Source organism: Nicotiana sylvestris, chromosome 5 (genome assembly GCF_000393655.2).
Source record: "Nicotiana sylvestris chromosome 5, ASM39365v2, whole genome shotgun sequence".
Lineage (NCBI taxonomy): Eukaryota > Viridiplantae > Streptophyta > Magnoliopsida > Solanales > Solanaceae > Nicotiana > Nicotiana sylvestris.
The window spans coordinates 31,676,290-31,690,309 of record NC_091061.1 but is presented as its reverse complement, the minus strand read 5'-3'; the positions used below and the strand labels follow the sequence as shown (position 1 = coordinate 31,690,309).

The window sequence follows — 14,020 nt, the reverse complement described above, 5'->3', positions numbered from 1 at the left end:
TTCTTTCATTCAAACAATTGTATTTCTTTCAGACTATTACTTGTAGTAAATCCTAGAATGTTCGTGAACTTGTGACACCAGATCCGGGTAGTAGTAAATTATGAAGTTATTAAATTATTCCACACTCGTTGTATTTCACTTTAGTTGTTTACTGTTAATTGTTGAATTGAATGAGGTTTGGCTTAATAATATTCTAACGTTGGCTTGTTTGGAAAGTGGAAATGTTAGGCGCTTTGCGGTCTCGGCGGTGAGAATTCCTGGTCATGACAATTGGAGTTAACACCAAGCTGATCTGTTGACATTTAATGTGTCAAAAAAATTGATAATTAAGGTTTTGGATCTTTTCTTGGTTTTATTCACCGTTAAATCAAGTTAGTGAAACATAATTGGTGCTCAAGTACTATACGTATAACGAGATTATATTTAAACTAATGCCATCTCATATATAAAAGAGCAAGAATAATCTTATTATTGCTTAATCATTAACAAATGATAGCTACTTCAAATTTATCAATCGAACAAATATGAAAACAAAAAATAGTTACAGTATACTGAACATATCAAAGCTTCTCTAGAATTGAATATTTTCAACCATCTTTCATTAAGAAATTATTTCTGATTTTTCTTTTATTAGCATAATTGTTTTTCTCAAAATTCAAATGGTATTAGCTTGTTCGATACAAGAAGCAGATCTATTATGATTAATCTCAAATATCACTCCAACCAACACGAAGACAAAGATAGCTATAGATAGCATATAAATGATCGAATACAAATTAGTTTTCAAGGAATAGATAAATACTATCAAACACCCTTCACTATATCAGATAGTATTTTCCTTTCTACCTTTTTCTTAGCATAAAGCTTTATTTCAAAATCAAATAGACATCCACCAAATCGGTACACGAAAGAAATTAATTTTATATGTTTATTCAGATCAAATATAATTTTTCCCTTCACTACCATAAAACCCTAGATGGTGGTATCATCAAGGTCACCTTCAAAGGCCCAAGAAGTTTCCCTTTTAAACTCTGTCACTTCTTCTGGGGTAAAATCACTTTCAATTTTAAAAATCTTCTGAACGGCTTCAACGCTCTTGTCCTTTATTCTGTCAGCCACAGCCTGGCAACAGAATTCCAACAAACCATTAATTTTCAGATAACTTACTGCCACAGTTATGTCAAGCAGCTCTTCCAACGCAACATTCACAAACTCTTTCTCGAAATTCTTGAAGTCTTCTTTGTTCGAGGCAGTGAGCTCCGCGTGCTTCTTGAGGTATTCAATAATTTTTACCAGTGTCTTGCTTTTGATACTAGGCAATGGGATGCTGGAAATGCATTCCTCTTTCACAATGGTCTTGATAAGGTCAGACTGTAAGACCAAAGATTCCTCAAGGTAAAATGCTTCGTTATCGCCGCTCTTCAGTGTCAACATCTTCTTCTCTCCCGTTGTTGACGATGATGATGATGCCATGATAAGAACTTGTCAACCTTTTATTTTTTTCTTCTTGGATGAAACATTTGGGGAACTAGATGATGTACAAATAATGGTACAAGAGATTTTCTTAGTCGGATCATACTTAAAGGATATGGAAAGTATTCTTTCTGGTATAAATTTCTTACTAGAATTATCTTTACATGAAATCTACTTATGGATCACAATATAAGTAGGTGATTGAATACTATAAGCCAATCTCATTCATTAAATTCATTTCGTGAGTTTTGTTCTCTAAAAGATTTAAACTTACTAAATTCATTAATAATCAGTTCTTTGGATTCAAATCCTATATAGGGTCAATCAACAACATATCGACTTTGATATTTGAAGCTAAAGATAGAAATGTACTCCTAGACAGTGGGAAATTTTTTACATGTTTATATATTACTATATACTTATAAACTAGGATGACATTTTGTTCAACCTACCGCTCTTACGATTTCAAAGAAATTCATGAGAAAAGAAATTTTGAAAATTCTTTCATTTTTTAATAACTAACTAAATGGTAGCTAATAATAATACAGAAAGTTTCCTTAATCGGATTAAACACCAAATGATATTATGGAAGGAAATCTCTTTGGTATAAATTTTTCCTAAAGATATCTTTGCTAATTATAAATTTGCATGCATCACAATATAATTTGGTCATCAAAAGATGAATAGTATAAAAATCTCATTTTTTATATATATTGAAACACGATAGTGAGTTTTATGAATCTCTTCATATTATTTGTTACAATATTACAATTAAAGTGGTTCACTGGATGAAAATTCTGCGTTCTTATAGCATAGATGACATGTGGTCCACATTTCAAAACAAAGGCTATAAAGAATAGAAGTGCGCTTTATTTAAAATCAATATTTTATTGATATTGATATATATTATGTTTGGATACTGCATTAAGGGAAAGTGAAACCAATCACAGTAAGGAAAAGGTTCCATAAGAAGTACCCGACAATTCGTATAAATGAGCTAATCAGTCTTGCTTTGCCAAAAAAAGTCCTCCTTATTCTTGAATTTATTAACTTTGGGGTGAGAAACATTCAATTCCATGTCTCAAGTATGATTAGGGTTAAGAAAGGATAGCAGCTAGATAATAGGCAACGAGGGAAAGCTGTTGAAGCTGAAAATTGTGATAACCCGGTTAAGTAGCAGGCCCAATTTATGTTTAGGCCCAAATATAATTTAAGTCAACCCGACCCAAATTGTATATAGGAGAATGTTAATTTGGAACAAGTTTGTACAGAACATTCTGGAAAAAAAAGGAAGAAAAAAGGGGATTTTTCTCAGAACTTCTTCTCAAGGTATGTTTTCTTCAATCTATGGCTTTTACTTAATAAATATGTGTATTAACATGGTATCAGAGCATAGATTCGTGTGGCTCTTACGATTTCCTATCGACCGATCCTAACGTCATTAGTGTTTGCCGGAGTTCTATTTTCCGACGAGACTCGATTTCCGGCGATTTGCATCCGTTTGGATGTTATCTTTGTTATATTGTTTTCGCTGAGTTTTCCGCTGTTGTTTGTTGGTATTTCCTCCGGATTTCTACAATTTTTGTTGAGAAGTTAGGGTTTTGACGTTGAGCTGTTGCGAGGAGGTTGTGGTTCGACAGTTCCAGTGGTGTACATCGGCGATTTCTTCTTCTAAAGGCATTTATTTTCAGACAAGTATTGTTCTCTTATTGTTTTTTTTTTTTTTGAATTAATTCAATTGAGTGTCGATATAATCTTCTCTTTGTTGAAACCTTGAGTGAATTGCTATGGGTTCAACCTCGACTCCGGTTGACAGTACCGTTGGTAGTGATGATACTACTGTACATCCCTCTTCTCCTTTATATCTTTTGACGTCCAATTCTCTTGGGATGGTGTTGGTTTCTAGCACATTTGATGGAATTGGTTATGCGAGTTGGCGAAGGGGAATGTTACTAGGTTTATCTTGTAAGAACAAATTATGGATGATTAAGGGTACAATTCCGAAACCTAGTCCTAATTCCCCACTATTTGAGCCTTGGACCAGATGTAACGACATGGTAGTCACTTGGATTCTTAACAGTTTGGATCGAGAAATTAGGGAAACTGTCATGTACACAGAATCTGCTGAAAGTTATGGAATGAAATTGAAAAGAGGTTTGCAGGCCAGTGGAATCAAAATATATCAGATTAGATAGGAAATCTCATCCATTTTCAAGGAACATCCAGTGTCTCCTCCTATTTCAATAGAATAAAAAAGCTATGGGATGAACTCTCATCTTCTATTTCTTATCCTGATTGTTTCAAGGAGAAATTTTAGAAACTAGATGAAGATCAAAAGGTACATCAGTTTCTAATGGGACTCAATGAGTCCTACTCCACAATCAGACGTAGTATTCTCTTGATGAAGCCCCTACCTAATGTGGACAGTGTATGCACTATGCTTGTGAATGATGAAAGCCCTACAAGTTGCTATTCCTTCTTTCAATTCTGATTCTGTGGCATTCTCCACTGGCACACAAAAACCTTACAACTAGAGAGTTAACTTTGACATAGCCAAGAGAAATAATTTGATATGTAGATACTGTAAAAGCCTGGACACTCAATTGAAAAATGCTTCAAACTCCATGTCTTTCCACCTGGATTCCCAGCTAAGTTCAAAAGGGTTGCAGCTTTTGCTCAAGTTTCTAATACTCAATCTCAAGGTCAGCTTGAAGCTGGTGGTGGAGATGTTAGGCAAATGTCTTTAGACTCCGGAGGTACAAGCATTACTAAGGAGCAATTTGATCAATTGATGAATCTTCTCCAACAGTCCAAAATCACTACTGGTTCTGGTCCTCAGGAAATCACTACTGGCTCTGCCAACTTTGCAGGCTTGATAGGTAACCTTACTTTCAATAGTTCTAGGTTTCTTGCTTGTAATTTTTCTAAGATAGAGAATAGTCCTTGGAATATAGATTCAGGTGCAACTAATCACATGACACCACACTCTTCATTCTTATCTGATATTAAACCTCTTATTTTTCCTTACCTAGTTACTTTGCCTAATGGATACAAAGTAAAAGTGACATGCACCGGAACTCTAACCCTAACCCATGAAATTTCCCTGACGAATGTGCTTCTAGTTTCTTCTTTTCAATATAACCTGATTTCTCTTGCTCAATTAATTCTACAAATAAATTGTTTAGCCTTATTCTCTTCTGTTGCTTGTGTTTTGCAGGGCCCTTCTCTGAAGAGGCTAGTGGCACTTGGTAGTCTTCAGAATGGGCTCTATATTCTCAACCCTACTACTCTCAATTCTAATTGCAACTCTTTTTGCAATACCTCATTTGTAAATACCATTACAGCCTATTCCATCAATGATATGAATAAGAGCAATAGTTTTTTTTTTATTGTCTCATTTCTTCTAATTCAGTAAATGCTGAAGAGTCTTCTGTTTGTGTTTCTTCTCCAGATTTATCTTTTGACCATTCATGGCATCTTAGACTTGGACAATTGCCCTTTAGTAAAATGAAAACTATCCCTTTCCTGTGTGCTAAATTGCCTAAGAAACAATCTTTCTTGTGTCCTATGGCTAGGCAGCAAAGACAACCTTTTTCTGAAAGTGAAATACAATCCACTTTCCCTTTTCAACTTATACATGTAGATCTTTAGGGTCCTTACCATACTCAAACATATAATGGCTTTAAATATTTCATGACTATTGTGGATGATTACTCTAGAGCAACTTGGACATTTCTATTATCCTCTAAAGAAACTGTTTTTACTGTCCTACAATCTTTCATTATTATGGTAAAAACTCAATTTCATTCCTTAATACAAGTGGTTAGGTCTGTTAATGCTTTTGAGCTTGTGTCCAGTTCCACAGCTATATCATTCTTTTCTGACCATGGTATATTACATCAAACATCCTGCCCACATATAGCTCAACAAAATGATGTTGTAGAAAGGAAACATAAACATCTCCTTGAGATTGCTAGAGCACTCCTATTCCAATCTAAGCTGCCTATTAAATATTGGGGAGAGCGTATACTAACTGCCACATACCTTATCAATAGATTTCCTTCTCCATTACTGAAAACAAATCACCTTTTGAACTTCTCCATGGAACTGAACCTAGCATATCTCATCTTAAGACTTTTGGTTGTCTCTGTTTTGCTGTTGTGCCTAAGACATATAGGGATAAACTAAAATCTAGAACCATTCCTTCTGTTTTCATTGGTTACAGTCCTAGCAAGAAAGGCTACAAGTTGCTTACTTTGTCTAACTTTAGTATTTTCTTTTCTAGAGATGTCATTTTCCATGAACATGTATTTCCTTATTCTGCTCCTAGTTCTAGTCACTTGTTTCCACCTTCTGTTCCTTCTGTTTCTCCTACTGTTTCTTTTCCTCATATGTCACCTGATCACTCTAATACATCTCCTGATTCTTAACCTCCTCATGTTTCATCTCCTCACTCTTCTTCTTCTTCTTCTCACGTGCAATCTTCTCCAGTCTTTACACCTTCTCATTTTTCTCCTATTCTCAGAATATTAACCAGAACCTCTCATCCTCCTACATATCTTAGAGATTATGTTTGCAATATTGCTTCTACTTCTAAGGTACTTTCTGTGTCTTCTGAAGCTTGCTTGCAAGAACCTAAGTTCTATCATCAGGCTGCCTCTCACCATGCTTGGCAAGAGGCTATGATGAAGGAATTTCAAGCCTTGGAAGCTAAAAACACTTGGTACGTCGTCGCTCTTTCTGTTGGTAAAAAGGCCATACCTTGTAAATAAGTATACAAAATTAAACAAAGAGTTGATGGATCTATTGAAAGATATAAAGCAAGGCTAGTAATTAGGGGGGATACTCAATAGGAGGGTGTAGACTTTAATGAGACCTTTTCCCCTGTAGTTAAGATGACCACTGTTAAATGTCTTTTATCTATAGCTGCTAAGAGGGGCTGGTCTGTTTATCAACTTGATGTGAATAATGCTTTTCTACATAGTGATTTAGATGAGGAAGTGTTCATGAAAATTCCTCAAGGTATTTCAGTCACCTCTTCTGATTCTGTCCTTGTTTCTTCTTTAGTTTGTAAGCTAAATAAGTCTCTCTATGGATTAAGACAAGCCTCTAGGTAGTGGTATGTTAAACTGTCTACTGCTTTGTAGTCTAAGGGTTTTCAGCCGAGTTTAAATAATTATTCTCTATTTAGGAAGTCATCAAGGGACCATCTTACTATTGTAACCGTATGTGTGGATGATATATTAGTTGCTGGGGATGATATGTCTGAAATTACTGCCCTGAAACACTTTCTTGATGCCCAATTCAAAATAGAAGATGTTGGGGAAATTCATTATTTTCTTGGTCTTGAAGTCCTCAAAATTCCTGATGGTTTCTTAGTTGGAAAGCATAAGTTTACTACTGATTTTCTCCAAGAATACAATTGTTCTTCTGTCAGTCCTGTTGTGTCCCCTTTGGATCCTCATGTTAAACTTTCAGCTGATTCTGGTGCCCTACTTCCTGACCCTTCCATCTATAGACAATTAGTTGGTAAACTGAATTATTTGCAACATACTCGACCTGATATTTCCTTCACTGTTCAGCACCTCAGCCAGTTTATGTCTGCTCCTAGGGTACCTCATTTAGAGGCTGGTTATGATGTACTGAGATATTTGGCTGGTACTTCTGATTTGGTGCTATTTTTGAATAATGTCATTGATTTTTCCTTGAAAGGTTACTCTGACTCTGATTGGGCCAGTTGTTCTGATAGTAGAAAATCAGTTTCTGGGTTTCTATTATTAATTGGTGGTTGCCCTGTTTCCTGGAAATCCAAGAAGCAGCCTACTATAGCATTATCTTCTGCAGAGGCTGAATATAAAGCCCTCCGCTACCCGTTGGAGTAGCCAATACCACACTTGGAGCAGACTTTCCAACCGGCCGATGCTATCTATGGGTCAGAGGAAGAAGAAGCACTTGTAGCAATGAGGAATTTGTTCCTGAAAAACAATGACATGGACTGTTATGTTGTTCTTGAGGAGGAGGGGGAGGCAGGCCCTTCCATACAGGCCATAAGCAGAGGGGAACGCTTCAATAACTGGACCATCAGGACAATTAGAGCCCGACGAGCCTCGGGGTAGCAAGGCTAAACAAGCATCATGCACTGTTTTTATTTACCAATTAATTTTCCTTCCGCATTTTAGTTCCCGCAATAAGATCTCCAATGTTCAAAACGATTATGCAATTTATCAAAACATTTTTGACTTTGATTATGAATCAACACTTATTACTATTGTTTTCTATCATTACTTTACTTACACAACATTACTATCACTTATCTTGATGAACCAATCACTGTGACATGCAACGAGACAACGCAACAAACGGACACAAATTCAAAGGAAGATGAAATACCATAAGAGGTTGTTAAGGAAGTTGAGAATTTTGAGAACAGACCTAAGTCCAACTTGGATGAGACAAATATTGTTAACCTGGGAGATGCAGAGAACGTCAAAGAAACAAGAATCAGTGTCCACTTATCGCCATCAGAAAAGAAGGAATACAAAGAAATTCTAAGGGAATATGAAGACATATTCGCTTGGTCGTATGATGATATGACTGGTCTGAGTACATTTATTGTGGCTCACAAACTACTAACCGATCCAACATGTCCGCCGGTAAAGCAAAAGCTCAGAAATTTTAAGCCGGACATGAGTCTAAAAATCAAGGAAGAAGTCACTAAGCAAGTCAAAGCCAAGGTTCTCAGGGTAGTAGAATATCCAACATGGTTAGCCAACATTGTGTCAGTACCAAAGAAGGATGGGAAGGTTAGAGTCTGTGTTGACTACCGGGATCTCAATAAGGTCAGTCCGAAAGATGACTTTCCCTTGCCAAACATACACATCCTGATCGACAATTGCGCCAAACATGAATTGCAATCATTTGTGGATTGTTTCGCTAGGTATCATCAGATCTGGATGGATGAAGAAGATGCTGAGAAAACAGCTTTCATTATGCCGTGGGGAATGTACTATTACAAAATGATGTCGTTCGGCCTAAAGAATGCAGGAGCCACCTATATGAGGGCCATGACTACCATCTTCCACGATATGATACACAAGGAGATAGAGGTGTACGTAGATGATGTTATTATCAAGTCCAAGAAATCCACTGATCACATGGAAGATTTGATGAAATTCTTCAACAGATTACGGAGGTAAAACCTGAAACTGAATCCCGCAAAGTGTGCATTTGGGGTTCTTGCCAGAAAACTACTTGGGTTTATTGTGAGTCGTCGAGGAATAGAACTAGATCCATCAAAGGTCAAAGCTATTCAAGAATTGCCGCCGCCAAAGAACAAGAAGGACGTGATGAGTTTCTTAGGGAGACTTAACTACAACAGCTGGTTCATAGTACAATCTACAGTTATCTGTGAGCTGATATTTAAGATACTGAAGAAGGACGCCACTACCAAGTGGACTGATGATTGCCAAAAAGCTTTCGACAGAATCAAGGAATACCTGTCAACACCACCAGTCTTAGTTCCGCCTAAGCCAGGTAGGCCCTTATTACTTTACCTTGCAGTATTGGATGGAGCATTCGGTTGTGTTCTGGGGCAGCATGATGAAGAGGAAGGAGCAGTCCATTTATTACCTCAGTAAGAAGTTTACCCCGTACGAGGCCTGGTATTCTCTGTTAGAGCGTACTTGCTGTGCTCAGAAGCTGAGACACTACTTCTGTGTTTATACTACATACCTCATATCAAGGCTGGATCCCTTGAAGTAAATCTTTCAGAAGCCCATTTCCACTGGCAAGCTAGCCAAGTGGCAAATCCTGTTAAGTGAGTTCGACATTGTTTACGTAACTCAGAAAGCAATCAAGAGACAGGCATTGGCAGATCACCTTGCTGAAAATCCCGTGGATGGAGAGTACGAACCCCTGAAAACATATTTTCCTGACAAAGAGGTATTGTTTAATCCTATGATGGTTGGAGAATGTTTTTCGATGGAGCAGCAAATTTCAAAGGAGTTGGCATAGGAGCAGTCCTAGTGTCAAGAACTGGTCAGCATTATCCGGTGTCTGCCAAACTCAGGTTCCCGTGCACCAACAACATGGCCGAGTATGAAGCCTGCATCTTAGGGCTCAAGATGGACATTCACATGAACATTCAAGAGTTGCTAGTGATCGGAGATTCGGGCCTACTTATACATCAGGTCCGAGAAGAATAGGCAATGAAAAACTCCAAGATACTCCTGTATTTGCATCATATACAGGAATTAAGAAAGAGGTTCACAAAGACAGAATTCCAACATGTTCTCAGAATCCAGAATGAGTTCGCCGATGCACTGGCTACCCTATCATACATGATACAACATCCAGACAAGAACCTTGTTGACCCTATTCCGATAAAAATCCATGATCAGCCAGCTTATTATGCTCATGTTGAGGAAGAAGCAGATGGAAAACCTTGGTTTCATGATATCAAGGAATATCTTATGAAAGGAGAATACCCAAAGCTCGCAAATCCTACTCAGAAGTGCACACTTCGGAGGTTATCCAATAATTTCTTTCACAGCGGAGGAATCTTGCATAGGAGGACTCCTGATTTGGGATTACTAAGGTGCGTCGACGCGAAAGAAGCATCCAGGCTATTGGAGGAGATTCATGCAGGGACCTGTGGTCCATATATGAACGGTTTTGTCTTAGACAAGAAGATACTCTGTGCTGGTTACTTTTGGATGGCTATGGAGATGGACTGCATCCAGTATGTCCGGAAATGCCACCGCTGTCAGATACATGCAGACATGATAAAGGTACCCCCAAACGAGCTTAATGCAACAAGCTTACCATGGCCGTTCACCACTTGGGGAATGGATGTTATTGGACCAATCGAGCCCACTGCCTCCAACGGGCACAGGTTTATCCTAGTAGCAATCGACTATTTCACCAAATAGGTCGAAGCAGCATCTTACAGAGCAGTGACTAAGAAAGTCGTGGTAGACTTTGTCCGCGATCGCATTGTTTGTCGATTCGGGATTCCAGAGTCAATCATTACCGACAATGGATCCAACCTCAACAATGACTTGATGAAAGCCATGTGTGACACTTTCAGAATTAGAGATAAGAATTCCACAGCCTACAGACCCTAGATGAACGGGGCAGTAGAAGCCGCCAATAAGAATATCAAGAAGATATTGAGGAAAATGATAGAGAAGAAAAAATAGTGGCACGAGAAGTTATCATTTGCTCTTCTAGGGTACCGCACCACAGTCCGCATATCAACTGGGGCAACCCCCTATATGCTAGTTTATGGTACAGAAGTAGTCATTCCGGCCGAGGTAGAAATTCCCTCCCTAAGGATCATATAAGAAGCTGAGCTCGACGATGCAGAGTGGGTGAAAAATCATTACGAACAGCTATCCCTCATAAACAGAAAGAGGATGAATGTAGTTTGCCATGGTCAACTTTATTAGAACAGAATGTCCAGATCCTTCAACAAAAGAGTCAAGGCGAGACAGTTCACACCGGGGCAGCTGGTGTTAAAGAAATTCTTTCCACATCAAGATGAAGCCAAAAGGAAATTCCCTCCCAACTGGCAAGGTCCGTACATGGTTCACCAGGTTCTAACAGGAGGAGCCCTCATACTTGCAGAAATGGACGGAGAAGTCTGGCCAAATCTGATCAATTCAGATGCAGTCAAGCGTTTCTACGTGTAATCTTTATGCTTTCCTATATGATGTAAATTGAACTATGCCTGACATGATTCCCGTTTAAGAGGGGATACGTAGGCAGACCTATGGGTTCTGTCACAATTCAATAAAACTTTTATTTCCCCCCGCAATTGGAAACTGGGGTAGAATTTTGAGGAGGACCTTCAAAATTTCGAAGTTAATTTTAGCCAATCATCACTAGTAGCAGTTGAAAGCATTAATCCATTAAACTGGGGTAGAATTTTGAGGAGAACCCTCAAAATTCTGTAACAAGAAGGGTTGCAATGTCCTGAACCACGTCGCAGTCGTCGGTTCATCTAAAGAAAATACTCTTAATCATGTATTTATATTATATTTTACTAAATCATGCATGTCTATTTTTGAAATTGCCTTGTTTGGAAACACTACCCCAATGATACATGCAGTATCACTAGATCAAAGCCGAGCAAGTCAAGCAGAGCCAGCGGGAATACGAACTAACCTCCCCCCTTTACAAACTCACGATTTTTCTTTGGATGCAGGCACTTGAGTTGCAAAATCATCAAATATACCATACACTCACGAGACTTACATTGCTCAGAAATACAACTCTCAGAACCGTTGCACTTACTCACAGCTGCTATCCTCCCGCAGTGTCCCCCAGCAGACACAGTATCCCCAGCAGTCGCAATATCGCAATCCGTTATCAGCTAAGAAAATTCTATTATCATTTGCCCTTTTACTTCTTGCATAAGGCTACCATTCTGCCTTCCGAGTTTAAGCTCTACCTCCATCTGCATTTCTGCATTGCATAAGGCTACCATTCTGCCTTCCGGGGTTAAGCTCTACCTCAATCTGCATTTCTGCATTGCATAAGGCTACCATTCTGCCTTCCGAGGTTAAGCTCTACCTCCATTTGCATTTCTGCATTGCATAAGGCTGCCATTCTGCCTTCCGAGGTTAAGCTCTACCTCCATCTGCATGGATGAAAGATCGCCACTTTATTATTTGCATGGCTGAAAGATTGCCACTTTTTGTATTTCATGGGCTGAAAGATCGCCACCTACTGCATCTTATGCGCTGAAAGATCGCCACCTTTTGCATTTCATGGGCTGAAAGATCGCCACCTACTGTATCTCATAGGCTGAAAGATCGCCAAATTGTCCAAAGGCATCATTGTTTGGAGGCACCATGCTCATAGCCCGAGAACACCATTTCATGGCCTGAGGACCCTTTTTATCTTTTGCATATCATTATTCAAGGGCATCATAGTTCGGAGGCATCATTCTCATAAACCGAGAGCATCATTTCATGGCTTGCAAATCCTTATTATACGCTTCATGGCTCAGGACGTCATAGTCTAAGGACGTCATCCTAACCGTCCAAAGACAACTTTCATGGTCCAACGGGAATTTGCATCATGTTTAAATTTCTGCACAATATACGCTTGTATTGCTTATTTGCAGGTAAACCGGCGAGCAACGGTCATCTTAGCAGGAGCAATCCTGCTCCAGTTCCCGCAACCCTATTAGACCTTAACCATTCATCCCAACCTGAATATTACGTTCTTTCTTGAAAGGTCTCCATCGGCGTACTCCGTCGACGGATCCTGAACTACATATGACCTGATTCTTGTAAGACCAGGGATATGTGGGAAGCTCAAAAGTCAGAATACGGCCTAAGTCTCCTCGAACCATTTTGTTCGATCAAAATTGGCCATCATATCTTTACCCGACAACTCTTTCATCCCTCCCGGGTAAAGAGGGGCAGCTGTTGATACCCAATTTTTTCCTATATTTTTAATATGCAAAATAATTTCAAAATAGCATATATATGCATATATAAGTATGTCCCAAGGTTTTAATATTTTTCTCTTAATTTTTAAGTATTTTTAAATCAATTTATTGCCCTATCTTATCAAGAAAAATCAAATATTTATTCCCAAAATTATCATTTTGGTAATTAATTAATGGTATTCATATATTTATACTAAAATATAGCTAACATAATTTTTGCATGTTTTTACAAATTTATTTGGCATTTTTAAAGCTAAATTGCATATAATTGCAATATTGGCCTCTTTTAATATTTAATTGTATTTATATTTATAAAATTGACTCCAATATTTTTATTTTCATTATTATATATTATTAATCATTTTAGTACCTTTAATTACTCCCAGAAATTATTTTACTATTTTTTAATAAATTAAACAAAGAAAAAAGTGGCTATTTAAATATTAGCCCATTTCATTTCACTTCTAGCCGGATTTGGCACCCCAATTAAACCCAATTTCAGATCTCAATACCTGGACCAATTCCTAAAATTACCCGACCCACGACCCTTTAAAATAACCCACCCGGCCCACTTTTTTATCCTAGCTGTTGATCTAACAGATCAACGGCTCACACTCTTCCTCTCCTTTTTAGTTCCCCAAGACCCCCCAAACCCTATTCATTTCTCACCGGTAGCTGCCCCTGGATTCCCCCTCTCCCAAATTCTCTCTCAGAAACCCTAGCCGCCTCCCTTTATTTCCACCCTAAAACCACCGGAATCTATGGTTTCCAAGGCAACTGAAGTCTTATACCGACCTCCTACAACTCCTACACGCCGGGTTATTGAAGATTCAAGGCCTGACCATGAAGAATCTTGGTCCAGGCTTCGTTTGATTTGAGTTCTATGGCGTCTTCGGCTGCTCCGGCAAGCCATGGCTGTTCGAAACTGATCTCGACTTCTCCTGCTCAGATCAATGACTTTCCAAGTCTTTCTCACCATTTGGGTTCCTTTGAAACCCTAGTTTTGAGGTTCTTCTTATTTCTTTAGATCCATGTTTTCCCTGAGCTTTAAACGGTTTCTCGAGATTTCTTTCAAAAACTATGCTT

The 14,020-nt window shown here is 38.3% G+C and overlaps 1 protein-coding gene across 1 annotated transcript; it reads right to left on the bottom strand.

Moving 5' to 3' along the window:
• Positions 1-972: 972 nt before the first annotated feature.
• Positions 973-1,473, bottom strand: LOC104221789 (SKP1-like protein 1). The gene has a single exon (XM_009772923.2). The coding sequence runs from the start codon at positions 1,471-1,473 to the stop codon at positions 973-975; it is 501 nt and encodes a 166-aa protein (XP_009771225.1).
• Positions 1,474-14,020: the final 12,547 nt, after the last annotated feature.

What these genes read in the sequence shown, in the direction of transcription:
- LOC104221789 (XM_009772923.2), bottom strand. Translation starts at nt 1,473, where the DNA reads ATGGCATCATCATCATCGTCAACAACGGGAGAGAAGAAGATGTTGACA.